This window comes from Bos mutus, chromosome 21, assembly GCF_027580195.1.
Source record: "Bos mutus isolate GX-2022 chromosome 21, NWIPB_WYAK_1.1, whole genome shotgun sequence".
NCBI lineage: Eukaryota > Metazoa > Chordata > Mammalia > Artiodactyla > Bovidae > Bos > Bos mutus.
In genome coordinates, this window is record NC_091637.1 from 66,536,855 (window position 1) to 66,555,671 (window position 18,817).

The window sequence follows — 18,817 nt, forward strand, 5'->3', positions numbered from 1 at the left end:
TGGCTTGTATACAAAAATAAGAACTTAATTTGATATTCAGCAAACATGTGTTGAGAACGTGTGATAGGAGGCCGCTGGGATGAGTTACGGCGGCCCCGGGAGTTGATGTTTGCTTTCTAAAGGTTTGTAAAGATTTGAATATCTTGTTTTGAGTGTTAAACCCAAGCAATTTAAAATGTAAATGTGCTTGAAGGAGTGTAAAGTTTTAAATCAAAAGATGTTTATTAAATATGACATTAAGTATTTCTTAGTATAAATGCTTAAGCTGGAGATGAGAAGCTGTGACAGGCATTGTGTGCTGTGTGTACACGCGCGTGGGACAGGAGGAGCTTCTGTTTGACCGTGAGATAGAATCTGTGTCACATGAATGATTTATAACTTTCCCATGAGCACATATTTGCTCTGAGTTCAGCGATGGTTTACCTATAAATCCCTTTTTCTCCTCTTTTTGAAGAATGCTTTGTTTCTGCGTTTTCAAACTATAGGCGTGGATCGCAGGGCTTTTGGTCTCTCACAGATACAGCTTCTCATTTATCTAAAAGGTTCTTCCTTTCCTGTAAAGTGAATTGGTTTTGTTCCAGCTGTGCTGGTTATGTAACCGCGGTGCGGGGCTCAGGGGTGTGCTCACCCCCTCAGTTGTAGGTGGGGCTGTCACCAGGAGGGCTTCCAGGGGTGCAGGAGGGGGAGATGGGGGTCATCCCATCCTACGCCCTCCTGTCCTGCCACCCCAGCACCCTGAAAGCATCCTCTTTGCACTGTTGGAAACCCCGGGACCCGGCTGCACGGCCCACATGCCCTCCCCGGCGGTGCTCCCCCACACACCACACACCAGCCAGTGGGGGGCAGATTTGAAACGTTTGTTCCCGTGGCTTTGCTCAGGGGTGAGCCCCTCCCTGAGCCCCCCACTAGGGACAGCCAGGCCCCTGCCCTGCACATCTTTCCTCGTGTCCATGAGGAGCTGGCATCTCTTCTCTGGGCCCAAGAGCAGACCTGGACAACAGATGGAGATGTTTGTGTTTTCTTAAAGTGGGAATTTGTTTCTCAGCATGGAATTGTTCAGTTGGATCTTGATATTTTGTTCATCAAGGGTAGAAAATAGAATATTTGAGTTGATTCAGAAAGACCAATTACTACATTCACAGTCAAACTTTAAAAAAAAAAAACAACAACAAAACTGTTTTATAAAGTCCAGACCTGAAAACACCCATCTTACATTTTAGGAAAGCTTAAGTCACAAGGAAGTCTTAGAGTGCCCCCAGACAGGTGGGGGTGGAGGGTGTGCTCAGGGAGGAGGGTCTCGGTGGGGACCCTGCTTGGTCTGCTGCGTGGATTCTGGGAAACACGGCTGCCAGTGGGCTTCCCTGTGCCTGCGGCGTCTACCTGGCAGGCAGGTGAAAGCGGGGGTCTGCTGGCACCCAGGGGCTGGGATCCTTGATTAAAATATGTAAATAAAACTGAGTTTAAGGACAATCCCTCCATCAAGACATTAAGAGTTTGCTGAGGCGGACTCCCCTGGGGGCACAGTGGGTAGGAATCTGCCAGTCAGTGCAGGGGAAACAGGTTCAATCCCTGGGTCGGGAAGATCGCACATGCTGTGGAGCAAGCAGCTCAGCCTGCGCACCCTGGAGCCCATGCTCAGCAGCAGGAGAGCCACCGCAGTGGGGAGCCAGAGCCTGGCACCGCAGAGCAGCCCCAGTCAGTCAGTGCAGGCGCCCAGTCACGTCCAACTCTTTGTGACCCTGTGGACTGCAGCACGCCAGGCTTCCCTGTCCGTCACTGACTCCGGGAGCCTCCTCAAACTCATGTCCATGGAGTCGGTGATGCCATCCAACCATCTTGTCCTCTGTTGCCCACTTCTCCTGCCTTCAATCTTTCCCAGCATCAGGTTCTTTTCCAGTGAGTCAGCTCTTCGCATCAGGTGGCCAAAGAGTAGCCCCAGCTCACTGCAAACAGAGAAAGCCCATGTGCAGCAAGCAGCACAGTCCCAGCACAGCCAAAGATAAAGTTAAATAAATAAATAAAAATTTTAAAATGGGAGAGTTTGGTGTGGCAGGATGTGTGATGGTCAGTGTAGGTCAGGTGGCCTGATCCGCGGCAGAAGTTGCCGTTGGTGTGGGGAGTATCACCGAGAGTCTTGTGAAGGCGGCTGGCCCGTGTGCACGATTGCTCTTTGTGGGGTTGTGAGGCTACGGGGCCCAGGAACCGTGTCCATCTTCAGCAGATGGGAATGAGGGAGTTGTAACTTTAGAAAAAGCAAAACACCGCTGCCAGCCACCCATGCCCCAGGCTGGATGCTGCAGGCTGGTCCTGTGTGGGAAGCCGGGGACCAGTGAGGCAGCCTATTTTAGGAAGGAGAGTCCGTTTGTGCTGCATGAAACCCTAGGGGAGTTGAAATATATATTGCGGGTTTTGTATTCTTTTGTAAATACGTTTGTTATAAATAAAACAGACTGAGACAGTGCCCGAAAGGCACTGCCTCCCAGCAGGATGCTGACTTTGGGCTGGTGGTTCCTCACAGGGATGAGGTCAGGAGCCAGATGCCGCCCGAGATGCCTGTGAGCTGTCACGTGGCCAGGCAGTCCTCAGGTGCTGGCAACATTAGAGGGCACCTCCGAGTGCAGCCGCGACGCAGCGTGCTGTCTTCGGGGTGGGGGGAGGGAGGTGGGGGGCCCCAGCGCTTGTGGGCAGAGAAGGCCACGGGCAGAGGGAGGCTTTCAGAGGGTCTGCCCTTGGTTTCCCGCATTGGCTGGTGGATTCTTTAACCACTGAGCCTCCAGGGCCATCCCGAGTGCCCTTGTGGGAACATTGTGAGGAGACGCCTTGTCGAGTCGTCCTTGAATTTCTCACCCTGGGGCTTTTAAATCCTGTGTAAATTGATTCTTGGGAGCTGATTATTTTTCAGAAAGGAACTTTGAAAATGTCAAAGGTGGGCTTGGAACTGCCCCCAGCAGGCCCTTCCTGGACCACCGTGGTCTCCCGGCCATCCCATCCCCTGGTGTCCCTCCCATCCCCCCAACACCGCCATCCCCTGGCACCCCCAGTTACCCCGACACTCCCACCCCCCGGAACCCCCTTCTGCCTTCTGCGCCTCCTCTCTGGGGCGGCGGGCTGCCCCAAGGATTCCCTGCGCCACGTGTGGGACCCTCCCCTTCCTGCTCCCTCATTCTGCTGAGAGCTCCTCACAGGGCGGCGAGTGGTCCACTGGTAGCTGTGAAATAATTTAGTGGGTTGCAACTAGCATTTTTTAAAGTAAAATAGAATAAAATAGAAAGTGCCAGGTACGTTATAGTTGATTAGGACAGGTTGGTTTTGGGATCCTGTTTTTAGGAATAGGCACCTGTGTTCAAGGCACGCACCGAGAAGCTGAGCTGCAGGGAGGCGTTTCCCACTGTTTTCTCATCAGAGTTTGAAAGCCACTCTGATAAAAGATTTATGTGTTTTCAGCAAAATCTTTAGAAAGCGTCCTGCTTGTTCTGAAAGGCACTCGGCTCATCTTACTTGACTCCTAGGAAAGGTTCTGAGAACCACGGTTTGGGTCCCTGTTGAACGGCCAGAACCCCCCTTTCCTGTGGGGAGGGGTTTGTTCCTGGAACTCCTTCCAGTGAGTGCACAGAAGGCCCGTGTTGTCAGCATTTCATGACTCATGTTAGAATTGTTGTCAATTCACATTAAGACCGTGGTGTTTGCTTAATTGGAGGCTCTCTTTTTTCAGGTTTCCTTGCTGCAAAACGAAAGTGTAGAAAAAAACAAGAGCATACAGAGTTTGCACAACCAGATATGCAGCTTCGAAATTGAAATTGAGAGACAGAAGGAAATGCTTCGAAATAATGAATCCAAAATACTCCATTTACAGGTAAGAGGTGTAAGACTATGGCTGGGTCGGAGGGAATACGTCTGTGTTCTCCGCCAGGACTTTCTCAGGGAGACATCTGAGCCAAAACCCTGACCTTTGTCCACAGGGCAGCTTGTTTCTCTTGCTTAAGTGAAACTCGGGGAAGTGGCCTGGGTGCATGGGTGGCCTGGGTTAGTGGGGCGCCCTGGGTTCACAGGATGGCCTGGGTTCGTGGGGCACCCTGGGTTTGTGGCTGGCTTGGGTTCATGGGTGATCTAGGTTCACAGGGCAGCCTGGGTTTGTGGGGCACCTGGGTCTGAAACTGGCCTGGAAGGCTGCAGGCGCCCCTTCTGCCTGTTCCTGGAGGCCCAGCCCCATCCCCTCTCCCCTGTGCCTTTGATTCATTGTTGGTGAAATGAGACCAAAGCCTAGGTTTTTTAAAATTAGCTGCTTTTATGAATATTATCTAAGATTTCATGTTGTTCCTGAGTAGCTGTGTGTCAAGTTTCACTTCCTAAAGTGAACTGAAGCCAAGCTGTTTTGTTCTGAATCTTCCAGCGACGCAGGTACTCACATCATTTTATCTCGCCAGAGTGACCCAAAGGTACCTCCATCCCAAACACGTAGGCCCTCGCTGCTCTGAGAAGGGTGACGCCTAAACAGCCGGATTAGATTGTGGCTCCTTGTCTCTGTGACCCGCTCAGGATTCCATCAGGTGCTTGTTGTAGGTTATTCTTCCAGACAGCGTCCTCCCACTGGCCGATTCGGGGTGCCTTCAGGCTGATCGTTCTGTGTGTGTCACACACTAGGGTGAGAATCATTCCTGTGTCGCCAGAATGGTCCTCTCGTGCCTGTGGCCAGTGTTTCCCTAAATTACCTGGAAGATAAAATATTTCTAATAGCTCAGAGTCACAGCATCTTGGAGATCATCTTGCCTCCCGTCTTATTGTTGAGGTTAGTTATAATGCTTTGAATTGCATAGGGATTTATTAAATTAATTTCACTTGTATTAAACTTGGTGGTTGTCCAGAGACAAGGAAAAGCACTATGAAACATTAGGTTATAGTCGAAAAGGTGCCAGACACAGGTATTGAATCGAGCCAGGAAAGCACGGTGCCGCGTGAAAGACCGCAGGGCTGCTGCGGGAAGCCCCGGGTGCTGCTGCGGGCCCGGAGACAGCGGTCAGCACGCTGGGACCGAGGCCTGCGCTGCCGTCGTGAGCAGGGCCCGCATGCGCAGGCTGGCGGCGGCCCAGGGCCTGGAGGTGCGTGGGAGGGCCGAGGAAGTGACCCCGTGTTCGAAACCACTTGTTAAGCATATCGGCAACTGAAGGAAGAATGAGTAGGTAGGGGTTCATTTTTTTTTTTATTTAGTTCTTATTTTAATGTAATGGTTTCCAAAGTTTTTTATTGAAGTGCAGTTGGTTCACAGCGTTGTGCTAACTACTGCTGTACGGCAGAGTGACTCAGTTACACATCCGTATGTTGCTGTTCAGCTGCTCAGTCGGGGCTGACTCTTTGCGACCCCCTGGACTGCAGCACCCCGGGCTTCCCTGTCCTTCACCATCTCAAACTCATATGCATTGAGTCCATGATGCAATCCAACCATCTCATCCTCTGTCACCCCCTTCTCCTGCCTTCAGTCTTTCCCAGTATCAGGGTCCTTTCCACTGAGTTGGCTCTTCGCATCAGGTGGCCACAGTATTGGAGCTTCAGCTTCAGCATCAGCTCTTCCAGTGAATGTTCAGGCTTGATCTCCTTTAAGATTGACTGGTTTGATCTCCTTGCAGTCCAAGGGACTCTCAGGAGTCTTTTCCAGCACCACATTGGAAAGCATAAATCCTTCAGCACTCAGCCTTTTTTCTGGTCCAACTCTCACGTCTGTACGTGACTATTGTAAAAACCATAGCTTTGACTAGATGCTTCTGTCAGTAAAGTGATGTGTATACATTCTGCCTTTGTTTAACTTTTGATTTTGTATTGGGGTATAGCCAGTTAGCAGTGTTGCCACAGGCCAGGTGAGCAGTGAGGGGAGTTGGCACTCTTCCTGTTGTGACTCTCCTCAGGCCGTTGCACACGGTTCCCCGTGTGACACAGCAGGGCCCTGTGTGTCCGGTCTACATATGATAGTTTCGTTTGCTGACCCCAGCCCCCCACGCCATCCCTCCCTCAGCCCCCTTTCCCTGGCAACCACCAGTCTGTCTCTGTGTCTGTCGGACTGTCTCTGTTTTGTGGAAGAGTTCATTTCTGTCCGATTTTATATTCCACATGTAAGTGATATCATATGGTATTTGTCTCTTTCTGACTTCACCTGATAATCTCTACTTTCATCCCTGTTGCTGCCATCCGGCATTATTTCACTCTTTTTATGGCTGCGTAGTATTCCATTGTGTGTATGAAGAAGTAGGTTCATTTATAACCAAAAAAAAATGAGAGTCCATACTGAGGCCATGGGTGCCCTCCACCACCGTTTCAACAGAGCCTGGCTCAGCCCTGCCCCTCAGTCGCCACCGCAGAGCCTTCCAGCCACCAGGGGAGGGCTCACTGGCTGGACTGCGGTTCAGGACGCCGCCTGCCTGGCCGCTGTTGCATGTGGCCACCTTGCCACTCTGTCCGCGGTGGGCCGGACCTTCTTCCCACCTCCTGTCCCGACTCTGGCTCCTCCTGGGACACCTCAGATGGCAGGGTAGACGCCAAATCCTCCAGGAAGCCTTTGCCCAGCCTGTGCCTCGGACCACTTACTGGTGACCAGCCTGTAGCTCTCTGCGTGGTGTCCTCCCTGTCTGAACCCTGAGGACGGACTTGGAAGGAGTCCACACGGAGTGCAGCGTCCTGACAGCCCTGGGCAGGGCAGCCAGAGGGGCTTAAAGAAGTGGAACCAAAGAGTGTGTTTGGTTTTCCATCCCTGGAAGGGTAGTTTGTTAATACTTTACTCGTAAAGAACGTTTCTGTTTTGTCTCTTGTTGTGCCACGCGGCATGTGGGTCTTGGCTCCCTGATGGAGGTTGAACCTGTGCCACAGCACTGGAAGCGCACGGGCATAACCACTGGACCGCCAGGGAAGTCCCTTTCTCCTTAAACAGTTGGATGACGCGGTGGTCCCCCAGTCAGTGAGTCCCACCCTGTCCCCAGGCCCCTTGCTGAGCCCGGAACCCACCCGCGTCGCCCGAGTGATAGATGGGGATGTGAGCCCCAAGGGGCCCAAGCGCGAGACGGAGAGGCTGGCGCCCTGTGAGCAGGTCTCCTGATGAGGGTGTACTTAGTTCTGAACAGTCTGTGCCATGTGTCTCAGCTCCTGAGCCCTTTTTTCTGATAAAACCCTCACCTGCATTTAAGGTCTGTGTTTACAGAGACACTGCGGCAGCTGGGTGGAGACGACTCGTCAACCATGAGGTCGTGTTCGCTGCATCCTCCAGGGAGGGTGGGCGGGTCCACATGCTGCCCTCACCCACAGCCTCCACCCAGCCAAGGGGCTGCTCGACAGCCACACGGTCCCCTGGTGTGGGAGGAGCGCCTCCTAGGTAGTGGGTGGGCCTTGTGTGTGTGTGTGTGTGTGTGTGTGTGTGCGCGCGCCTGCGGTCCCGTGTCCCCTCCTGCCCGGCCCCGCCCGCTGACTCCTCGCCCCTGGTGTGTAGTGGGGGCGTCGCAGTCACTTCTGTCCCCAGAGCGCCTTGTGGCCTCGGGCCACTGTCCCGTGTGGTCCCCGCTGGGGGGCTCAGAAGTGAGGAGCACCAGCCTCGGCCGCTCCGCCCTGCGCTCACCCCGGGCTCCAGCAGCCCCACGGGCCCCCTCGGAGCTGCGCTGACCGTCTAGATGTCCGTCAGCGCCCTCCATCCTCACGAGCCCCCACGGCAGCCCGGGTGGTCGCTTTGTCACTTGAGCAGGTCGAGGGCAGTCAGACACTCATGGTGGCTGTAAGTGTTCATGCGTGTCAACAGCACTGGCCCCAGAACACAGGCTTTGTGAGCCGGCCGTGCCTCGCCATGTGTATTTAAAAATGAAGTGCTCCCAGTGTGCAAAGCCGTGTTCTTTGGAGAAGTCATCTTTACTTTTTAGATGTTAGCTGATATCAGGGTTTCTTGGAAACATGAGGAACATTAACGCTGTACTTTTTACCCCGAAAAGTAACACATGCTTACGTGTTTGTTCTTTCACAGCTATTAAGAGCCAGCAAAGGCGCTGAAACCTTGAGGTTTAAAAATAGGCCCCCAAAAGGAGAAGTGATCTTGGCAGGCCCCCGGGGCTCCCCCTGCTTGGCCCACGGCTTTGGGGGTGGCCCCCTCGCCCCACAGCTCCAGGGACTAAGCCGCCCCACTTCAGGTGCTCTATTTCAAAAATGCAGATTGTTTTTAGAGGTGAAAACCCTTCAGGTCCCTGGCTTCATCTACAAGTGGGCAGGCCAGACCTGCTGACTGGACCCCTCCGTTCAGCCCCAGGCCCCCTCCTGTGACGGTTACAGGTGTGCTGGTCACGTGCTTCTGGAAGAGGGGGTTTCTGAGTGGTTTAAATCCAGCCTCACGTCGACAGCCACGAGTTTGTGAGCAAAGCTCTTCTGCCACAGGGGGGCACAGGGCACTGGGCACCGAGCGCATCAAGGGAGAGACCCTCCCCCCATAGGCACTGGCCTCTTGGCTTCACTGGGGGCCCGAGGACCCACCACCCACCCGGGCCCTGTCCTACTGGGGGGCGGTTTCTCTCTGCAGCAGGGGCAGTGTGGGGACTCAGGGGTTCTGGCGCTCTTGGCAGCCACAGAGACAGTGGCCCCGGAGGCTCACAGGTCCACCCCTGCTGGTCACTTGATCTTTTATGGGACAGAGGCCTTCACAGGCCCAGCTGAGACGCTGGGAGAGGGACATGGGGGTTGCATGCCCTGCAGTTGCACCTCGGACCTAGGTCCCTGAGGGCCCATGGGCCTGAGCTGAGGCGCTCTGTGGGGGCCGGCGGGGGGTCTGCAGAGGTGCGGCCCTCACAGCAGGTCCTAACCGTGTTCTGCCTTTCTGAAACTTTGATTTGGAAGCGAGTCATCGACAGCCAAGCAGAGAAACTGAAGGAGCTCGACAAGGAGATCCGGCCCTTCCGGCAGAACTGGGAGGAGGCAGACAGCATGAAGAGCAGCGTGGAGTCCCTCCAGAACCGGGTGACCGAGCTGGAGAGCGTGGACAAGAGCGCGGGGCAGGCAGCGCGCAACACAGGTGAGCCCGCGCGTCCCAGGCCGGTACTGGGGCCGGCTGTGCGGGAGAGCGGCGCGCCTGCAGGTGACCGGCTTCCTGCGCCAGGCACAGAGCGCAGGGCGGACGCCGACGGGGCCGGGCCTGCGGGCGGAGGTGCGGGGCTGCGCAGGAAGGCCAGGGGACAGAAGGTGACCAGCAGGCGGCAGGGGACCCGGCCAGCCCGGCAGCGTGGCTGATGCCTAGAAGCCGCCTGGGCGTGGAGCGGGGAGGGGGTTGCTGAGCGAGCGTCCTAAAACCGCCTGAGCAGGATTAACCGGGAGGAGCCCGATTACGGGGATGCACGTGGGGCCGGATTAAGCCGGCCAAGGAGCCGAGCAGCTTCGATTCCGGGGGGATCGCCCCGAGCTGGGGAGCCGGGGGCAGCAGGCCGGTGCTCCGGGGTGTCCCTGCCCCGCAGGCTGAGGCTGGGGGTCCGGGGCGTGCGTCTCCGGCCCCCCGTGGGCGCGGGCACCCCCACCCCCGACCCTGCGGGCAGGCCTCCGTGGGTCACGTGCGCGCGCCCGCCGTGTCTCCCGCCAGGCCTGCTGGAGTCGCAGCTGAGCCGGCACGACCAGATGCTGAGCGTGCACGACATCCGCCTGGCCGACATGGACCTGCGCTTCCAGGTCCTGGAGACCGCCAGCTACAACGGCGTGCTCATCTGGAAGATCCGCGACTACAAGCGGCGGAAGCAGGAGGCCGTGATGGGCAAGACGCTGTCTCTGTACAGCCAGCCCTTCTACACCGGCTACTTCGGCTACAAGATGTGCGCCAGAGTCTACCTGAACGGGGACGGCATGGGCAAGGGCACGCACCTGTCGCTCTTCTTCGTCATCATGCGCGGCGAGTACGACGCGCTGCTGCCCTGGCCCTTCAAGCAGAAAGTGACGCTCATGCTGATGGACCAGGGGTCTTCGCGGCGGCACCTGGGGGATGCGTTCAAGCCGGACCCCAACAGCAGCAGCTTCAAGAAGCCCACTGGGGAGATGAACATCGCCTCCGGGTGCCCCGTCTTTGTGGCCCAGACTGTGCTGGAGAACGGGACGTACATCAAAGACGACACCATTTTTATCAAAGTCATAGTGGATACTTCGGACCTGCCGGACCCCTGACGCGTCCCCGGGGCGGCGGATCGAGCAGAAGGCAACTCCTCCGGGGGGTTTGAACCGGCCGTCTCCACCGAGGTCCTCGCGCTCAGAAAAGGACCTTGGGAGACGGAGGAAGCAGCAGAAGGCGGCCGCGGGCCGGCGGGAGGAGCCACGCGTGAGGACTCACCCAACACGTTTTGTAATAGACTAGCGACACTTCACTCTGGAGAATTATTTATCCTTCGACGAGATAAATACTGCTGTCAGAGAAGGTTTTCATTTTCATTTTTAAAGATCTAGTTAATTAAGGTGGAAAACATATATGCTAAAGAAAAGAACCATGAATTTTTTTCTTCCTTAAACTTGAACACCAAAAAAAAGAACACATACACACCACACACACACACACACACACCTGGGGATAGCTGGACATGTCAGCATGTTAAGAAGAATTTATGAAATAATGCAATTCTGATATATTCATTCTAAAATTCAAGAGTGCAATCTTGTTTCAAATATAGTATATTGTCTATTTTTAAGGCCTCATCTGGTCTCTGTTTTAATAATTTGTTTGTCAGAAGACCCTGAAGTACACCTAGGTCTTTTTTGAAAGTCTCTAAATTCAGAATCATTTTTTAATTTAAAGTTCTAAGATAATTGTTACTGCAAACATTTTATTTTAAAACGTTGATAGACTGATATTTCTTGGAAGAAAATGTAAAATATCAAACACTGGTTATCACTTGTGATAGGAAAGAGAATATTCAATCTGTTGTTATTTCTCGTTAGAAATGTAAACCTTCAATATCTGTCGTAGTTAATGACACTACTTCAAAATTACTATGAAAGGAAAATTGCTCATGGATGCTGTGCATCATTTTCAGATTTATAATTGTTTTCACCCTAAAATAGGGCATTAGTTGAACTTTGGAGTTCTAAACAAAATCCTGTAGGTTTTTAAAATTCTGCCCCATGTGTTCAGACACGCTCTCTCTTGCTGACAACACCGACTTCCGTGTCCAGTGTTGGGGGTGGGCAGGCGACTTCGCGCTGACGGCGGCCACAGCAGAAACCGTGTTCCCCATCCAGTCATAACTGCTGCATTCGCTCCAGCCTTTGCGTAGAGATGGTGGCATCCTGTACACGTGCCTTAGATGTGACTTGCTGCTTCTCGACCCCAGCTTTGTGTTCCCCGTGATTCCAGAAGGCGATGGTTCAGCCAGACTCTCTCTTGACCACTAACTAGACCTTTGCCTGCTCGGGGGGCCTCCCACAGCCCCGTCCGCCGGCCCCGCCCCCCGGAGCCTCCGCCGCTTCGTCATCCCAGATTCCAAATCTCTCGGGCCCACGGGCGCAGGCAGGGCCGGGCAGGAGCTGCGCCTTCGAGTCCCGGGCGCGGGGCCCAGACGCCCGCCGCGGGGCCCTCTGAGCATTCCAGAGACCGCCAACCCGGGCCGCAGGGCTGGGCCACGGGCGTCCTGGGGCCGCCCTCTCACGGGTAGGGCGGCCCCGGGGCCCGTCGTCCGGCCGCGCCCGCCCGGGGCGCCTCTCACCCTGTTCCCCTTCTCTCAATGGTCCAACTGTGAAGAGCGGGCCTGCCCTGTGCCCCTGCTATGCACCCCGCTCCATGGGTGCTCTTACACTGATGGGTGCTACACGTGACGGGTGCTTCTTAGGCGAAACCAATGTGTGTGAACCGCGCATCTGTGCCGCTCGTCCAAGAGACGCGCCCACGACGGGCCAGCCGGCCGCGCGCCCCAGACTGCCTGCCGCGGGCTGCCGGCGGCCGCGGGGGCGGCCAGGGGTGCCCGGCGGCCCCGCTTCTCTGGTGCTGCCGACCGCCCTGGGTGTGCCTTCGCCCCAGTGCCTGCTGGAAGCACCTCCTCTCCACCGCGTCCCTGGGCTTCCATAAGTGACCTCATGGGTTCCCAGCACCCGCCCGCCCGCAGTTACAGCTCCGTCGTCTTCATCTCCGTTTCTTTACCTCCCCGCCCCCACCCCAGTTGCTTCGAGGGCGGATCGCGTCCTCGGTCCCGCCGCCCCCCCCCCGTCCGCTCACAGAGGAGGGGCTCCTGCAGGTGCTGCGGGACCACTGCTCCCTCGAAGGTGCCTGGACTCCCGGGGCTTCGGGCGGCCCCCACCTCCAGACGGTGTTCCCGGGAGGCCAGAGGTGACCGACGGGGACCGCCTGCCACTTCCTCCTGCTTCACTAGAAGGACGGACAGTACTGACAGAAGCAGCATCTCGGTCTGTTATAAACCAGTTCTTTCCCCGCCCTGGGTGGGGGGCCTGTCGGCAGCACTCCGGAAGCATCTGGCCAGTGGTGAGGGGGCTTTCCAGGAGCGCCTCTAGTGGGAGATGGACCCCCACCCCACCCCCGGAGCCGTGGGACCCGGCTCACTGTGCCCGGGGTGGACGCTGGGACGTGGCGGGAGCTTCAGGCCGCGGTGAGCCGAGGGGAAGCCAGCCACGCAGGGGGGCGCCGCTCTCGTGGTCCATCTGACGTTGGGCCCCCTCCAGCCCCACCCCCACCAGGCCCCGGCCAAGGGACGGGTTTCAGACACGGCGCACAGATGCGTTTTCCGCATTAACTCAGTATCAAGTTCCCCACGGAACAGGCCGTTCCAGTGCTTTAGAGGAACCGCGGTGAGTCCCACGCGGGGTCAGCCTGCCTGCGTCCCAGCCCCATCGCCTGTCGTGGAAACGGAGACCTGCAGGGCCCCAGCGGCCGGCTGAGGGTCTTGCCTGTGGGTGGGGGCCGGGGGGCTGGGCTCTGGCCCACCTGGGCCTCTGTCACAGGTCAGGGGTTTTCAGTCGGCGGTTGTATCGGTGACACGGAGACAGCAGGGACGCGTGTGAATTGTTCACAAGCCCGTCCCACGGGAGGGTGGCACAGTCACTGTGCAGGTGGGTGAGGAGGGCCGCCGTCTGCCCCCTGCCCAGCCCCAGAGCCCCGCCGCGGGGTGAGCAGGCAGCTCCCAGCCGGCGGCCCCCCTGTCCTGGAGGCGGGCCCCACCAGGCCCTCAGACGGCGGCAGGGGCCCACGTGGCCATCCTGGCCAGAAAGGGGCGGGCGGTCTCCTGACAGCTCGTCTCCGCAGGGTCCCCAGCCACCTGCGGTCCCGCGTCCCCGTCGCCCCCCGGCACTCAGTGTCGAGGGATGGTCTCCCATGCCGGGCCTGGCATCCAGCCTGCAGCCTGCGGGCAGCCGGCCGAACCCTGAAACAGCAGGTGCGGGCCCCCGAGTGTACCCCAGGGGCGCACACCTCCAGCCACCCAGGCCCGCTGTGCCTCCCGGCCCACGCTCGGAGGGGCGACTGTCACCCTGAGCTGGGCGTGGACGGCTCCAGCCCCAGCATCTCTGCCCGCCCTCACGGGCGCTGGCCAGGGACCAGGAGCCACGTGGGGCTCAGCCACACCTCCGCCCTCCGAAACCCGCCCCTCTGCTGGTGCTGACCAGCAGGGCTGGAAAGGGCTCAGGCAGAGCTGGTAACCCCGCTTTGTAACTTCTAGTCCAGACTGTCACTGACCTGGCCGCCGAGGAGAGCTGGGGGAAATCCAGGCGCTCCTTTGCTCCGTGACCTGATGGCGGGGCAGGGGGCGGCGGGGGGTCCGTCACCCAGTCTGCTGCTCAGCCCAAGACCATGGTTCTGCTTTCTGTTCGCAAATCTCGATAGCTCTGTTTCTTCCAAAGTAGATCATGTCCCCGAGGGTCCAGGCCGGATGGGGTCAGCTGGGGGCTGCAGCCAGGGCAGGTGGCCGGCCGTCTCTGCGCTGGTTGCCCCCCGGGGAGCTGGGGCGGCGGGGGTGGAGGCGTTTCTGCTGGCCTCAGTGCCCGGGGCGTGGGGGTCGGCCCACGGGCAGAGGCCCGGATGAGTGGCTCGAAGCAGTGCCCGCATTTCATTTCTGCTGCTGCTGCTGCTGCGTCTAGTCTGTCTTGTGAACTCGCAACAAAAGAGGTGGAGTCCAGGGTGGCTGCACCACTCCTGCAGTCAGTGGCGATCTGTTCCCAACTAGTCCCTTTAGACCAGTAAGATAACTTCCACAGCAAACTCAACGACTTAATTGGTAAACACAAAAAGCTGGCATTATTTTCCAGGATTTCTATGAGAATTACCTGTAGAGTTAACAGAGTCTGTGGTCAAGGAAGTGTACATCCACGTAGACACTTTTGAGAATCGGTTCTTTCTCTGATGGCACACCTCTGCGTTCAGTTCTCTTACCCAAAACAAAGACCAAAGAAGGCCAATCTCTTGTGTGACTCTGTATTTTTAATCTGCCTGTTTTAAAAAAATAAAACCTTGCGTCTGTACAGCCGCTCGCTGTGAGGACCCATCTTGACAGTCCAAGTGATTGTGACCAGTGACCACGTCCCGTGTTCTTCTGCTCTTCTGAGAAAAAAACACAAAAGGACCGTGTGAGTTATTGCCCAGCAATAATCATGTTGTTAACTGTGGGTCAACAACATGTCTGACTTCCTGATAGCATTATTATGTTTGATATTTTTGTTTACTGTATATCTTGTGTGGTTTTATTTGGTATTTATTTGTGTTTTGAGGTCTTGCAACGTTTTTGTGTTCCTGATGCTAATAACTGAAGTTTGTAAGAGTGTAGAATGCCCAACTTTGAAATGCTGAAACTGTCTCATTAGAGGAAAATAAACCTGACTGAGGAGTCTCGGCTTCTTTCTCAGCTCACTCTCGGAGGCCCAGCACCATGGGGCCAGCGTCCCCAGGTGGTCACGGGGGCCCAGCCCTGGCACAGGAAGCCCCGCTCCTCCCCTGAGGCTCCCCCTGAGTCAGCAGGCGTCGGGGCTGCCCCAGTACCCCAGGCACAGCACGAAGGCCCCGGGTTCTGCCCAGCCCCCCACAACCCCTGCTCCTCCGCGTGTCACCCCCACAGCCGTGTGGCCCCGCGAGCCCACCCTGCGCTCTGCCGTCTCCGCGTGGCTGGCTTGTGGGGCGCCGGGGCCTCGTGGGGGTATTTCCAGGTGAGGACTGACGGCCTCTGCACACCCCCCACACACAGCATCAGCGCTGGCCCGGCGGTGGCCTGAGTCCCTGCAGAGCTCCAGTGGGCTGGGGGCCGCACCCCGAGCCTGGGTCATTCTATCAGACGCTGGAGGTTGAGGGGAAGCTGTGAGGGGCCCAAACCCCACGCCCAGCCTTGCTCCTGAGCAACCCCAGGGCCGCAGGTGGGGCCTCGGAGGGTAGAGCACAGAGACCCGGGATCTGAGGACCGGAGGGCTGCTGGCCCCAGGTGGGGGTTCAGGACTGTGGGCAGGGCCCCCGCCCTGGGCACCTCTGTTTCTTCTGCTCCCAGACATTCATGAGGCCGCAGGAGACCCAGGGGAGGGGCAGGGGGCAGCGGGGGGGACAGGCTCAGCCAGTGGTGCCCACACCCCTGGGAGGAAGCGCCTCGGGGCGACCTCGGCCTGTTGGACAGGATGGGCAGCCGGCCACGACACAGGCTCTGGTCATTCAGCTGTGAGTCCTCCCACCATGGATGGCATGGGGGTGGGAGGGACCCTCAGCACAGCACTGGGCTCTAGGGCGCCCCCCCGACCCCCTGCCGGGTTTGGAGCCTGGTCACCCCATACTCAGCCCCCAGGTCCACTCGCTTGTCGTGGCCCGGCTGGTCCCCTGGGTGGCTGGGAGCGTCTCTGACTCTGGCTGTGGCTCCCCTGGGCCCAGCGGCCCGTGGTGTTTCCCCTGAGTGACCACCCCCCGCATACAGAGGCCGCGGGGGCAGGCGACAAGTTAACCCCCACTGGAGGGGTGGGCAGGCAGGACAGTGCAGGCCCCTGACCGACCCTTGCCAGAACCCTCCCCAAGGTGGGGGGCTCAGCGACCCACTGGGGGCGGTCTCCTGGGTGTCGTCTGCCTGGCGTGCACACGTGGGGAAGGGGCGGCCTGGCCGGGACTGAGGCCCTCCTGGGGTGGCCCTCGCACACCCCGCGCCCCCCAGGCTGTGAGCGGGCACTGCTGCCTGGCTCTGCAGGCGGAGGAGGAAACAGACCAGCTGAGCCGCCGGCCCACAGCACTCACACCGGGCACAGCCCGCATCTGAGCCTGGCACACCCCCGCCTCCACTGAGCTGCCAGCCGCCCGCCTGGGCCCCGCTGGCTGACGGGCGGTCCGCTCAGGCCCTCCCAAGCCGGGCAGAGACCCCGGTTCACTCCCTCCTGCGCTCCGGCAGTGCCGAGCCCAGCCCCCAGCACGCCCCGCCTCACCTCTGCGCGCTCCTGCCTCAGGCTCTTTGCGCCAGCGGTTTCTGCCCAGGTGGGGCTGGTGTAGCCCCTCCTCACACAGGCCTGCCTGGCCACCTTGCCTGAGGGCTCGCACACGCCCTGCCCCCCGCAGGCCTGGTGCCAAGCCTGTGGATGAAGGAGAGGCCCACCTCGAGGCCCAGAGGTTGCAGGGAGGCTGCAGGCCACAGGAAGGAGTTTCCCAGGGCTCCGCACCCCTGGGCTGGCAGGACTGAGCGGGACAGCAAGGCCTGGGAGGTGTCCGGCCAGCCTTGGGGGAGTGCCAGCCTTCCCTCCCCCTCGTGAATATTTTTGAGCTTCTGGTGTTCCAGGCAGTTCCCGTGCAGTGTGAACAAAGCCCCAGGAGCCCCACCGGGCAGCGGTCAGTGGCGGACGCTGACAGTGGGTGTGTGTGTGGCAAGGGTTGGGGGGTGGCCCTGTGCAGACACTGAGAGAAGGGGGCCCTGCTGATGGGGGCCGTCCTCACCCCTCCTCCCGGGATCCAGGAAGCGAACCTGCGAGTCGGAGCTTCGGGCCCTCCAGAGGAACACTAAGGCCCAGAGAGGTGCGGGAATCCGCCCAGGGTCGCACAGCGAGTCAGGAACAAACGTGCGGGAGAAGGAGCGGGGACACTGGCCTGGGGTGGATCTGTGCCCACGGAGTGGGGGTGCGGGGGGAAGCCTGTGGACCATGGCTGCGGGCAGGGGAGGGCCACCCCGACCCTGGGGGCAGCGGGGCAGTCGGTGCCCTCAGCCAAGGGGCGCTGCGGTGGCTGCTGAGGCCACAGGACTGGTACTCAGCTGGAAACTGGACCCTTCAAGGGGGCGCGGTGGCCTAACGGGGGTGGGGGCGCTCCAGCTCTGCCAGGGGAAGGTGACCGCAGAGGGCAGTCAAGCCAAGGCAGAGCCGGACACACACGGGGACCTTGGACCCACCCGTGCCCAAAGCAGCTGTGCAGTGGACCTCCTAGTTACTGGGAGAAGTTCTTCGGGATGTGTGTCTTTCCCCACTCTGACCCCGTCCTGCCTCCGCTCAGAATGGCGCGTTGGGCAACGGATGCTCCTACCCCGAGCCCAGCAGCCCCGGCTCCTCCTCTACTGCCCCTGTCAGTCCGACCTGGAGCTTCAGCTGTGACCTCATACTTCCAGTCTGGCTTTACCACCACATCTTCCAGGAAGCCTGCCTTGACTGCTGTGGAGGATGGAGCTTCCTGTCAGCCCTACAGGTGACCAAAGTCAAACTCAGGACCACAAAGATCCACCTTCCATCCCAGGCTGGGCTGGGGGCCAACCCATCAGGTAGATCCTGCACCGCTGAGCTCCTGAGTGCCCCATCCCAGCCAGGAGAAAGGGTGGGACAAGCTGGTGGGCTCGCTCCCTCCCTCCCAGTCAGAGAAGTCGCTGTGCCACGGCAGAAAGTGATCTGAGTGCCCCCAGCAGTGGGCTCCATCCTTGGAGGAGATACCTTGTGTGGGGGAGAAGCAGAGACCATCAGGGAGAAAAGCGCCCAGGACAGGAGGTCTGCAGGGAGGGTGGCCTGGAGACAGGCGGGGGGAGCCGCTCCCCTTCACTCCGCCTGCACACCCACCTCCACAGTCTACCCTTTGACCCGTCCTTGCATGTTAATTCATCAACTACAAGGGCATCCTGAAGCCAGGGGCCCACCCGCCATTCCTTTCCCTCCCATCAATGATAACCAACCAGGCATCATGCGTTGGTCTCCCACCATCCACCAATCACCCCATTCATCTCGCCATTCATTCCCAGCCCGTCCCCTAACAATCAGTTCACCACCCACCCGTCACCCATAAACCCGTCGTCCAGGTTGCCAAGCGCCATCCATCTGCCCACCCACTCCCTCTCTGCCATCCCATCACCAGCAAGTGCATCCACTCCCCACCACCCACCCCCATTCCTGTCTCCCATAGAGAGAGCCAGGCACCCCTCTCTCTGATTAAACACAGCCGTCCACCCGGTCTCCTCCTTCCACATCTCCCATCCTCCACCCATTCACCCATCCTGCACTCATTCACTCTGCTCACCTGTCCATCCACCCATCCATTCATATCCGGTCACCACTCTACTCTCAGCCAGCCAGCCACCACCGTTCTACTGATCGACCACGCTCATTCACCTGCGTCCATTTGCCATTCATTTATCTGCCATCGATACCTTCATCCACCATTCAGCTCATTTACCATCCATTTCCATCCATTCACCATCAAAAATCCACAGACTTGTTTTCATCATTCAGGTATGACCTAAATCCCACTATACAGGGGAAGTGACCGATTTAAGGAATTATATATATATAATATATATTTACATATATAATATATATTTATAATATATAGTATATAAAAGTATATATAATATGTATGTAATTTAATTTATATAATATAAATATATTAATATATTATAATTTATATTTATAGATTATATTA

General features: G+C 57.8%; 1 protein-coding gene across 2 annotated transcripts in view; it reads left to right on the plus strand.

Moving 5' to 3' along the window:
- Positions 1-14,801, plus strand: part of TRAF3 (TNF receptor associated factor 3) — a 118,468-nt gene extending 103,667 nt beyond the window's left edge. For both annotated transcript variants that reach the window (XM_070358023.1, XM_070358022.1), the window contains exons 10-12: positions 3,713-3,853; positions 8,848-9,022; positions 9,581-14,801. In XM_070358023.1, coding sequence (XP_070214124.1) covers positions 3,713-3,853; positions 8,848-9,022; positions 9,581-10,152 — 888 coding nt within the window. In that variant the 3' untranslated portion in view covers positions 10,153-14,801. The remainder of the gene's footprint in view (positions 1-3,712; positions 3,854-8,847; positions 9,023-9,580) is intronic.
- The last annotated feature ends 4,016 nt before the right edge of the window (positions 14,802-18,817 follow it).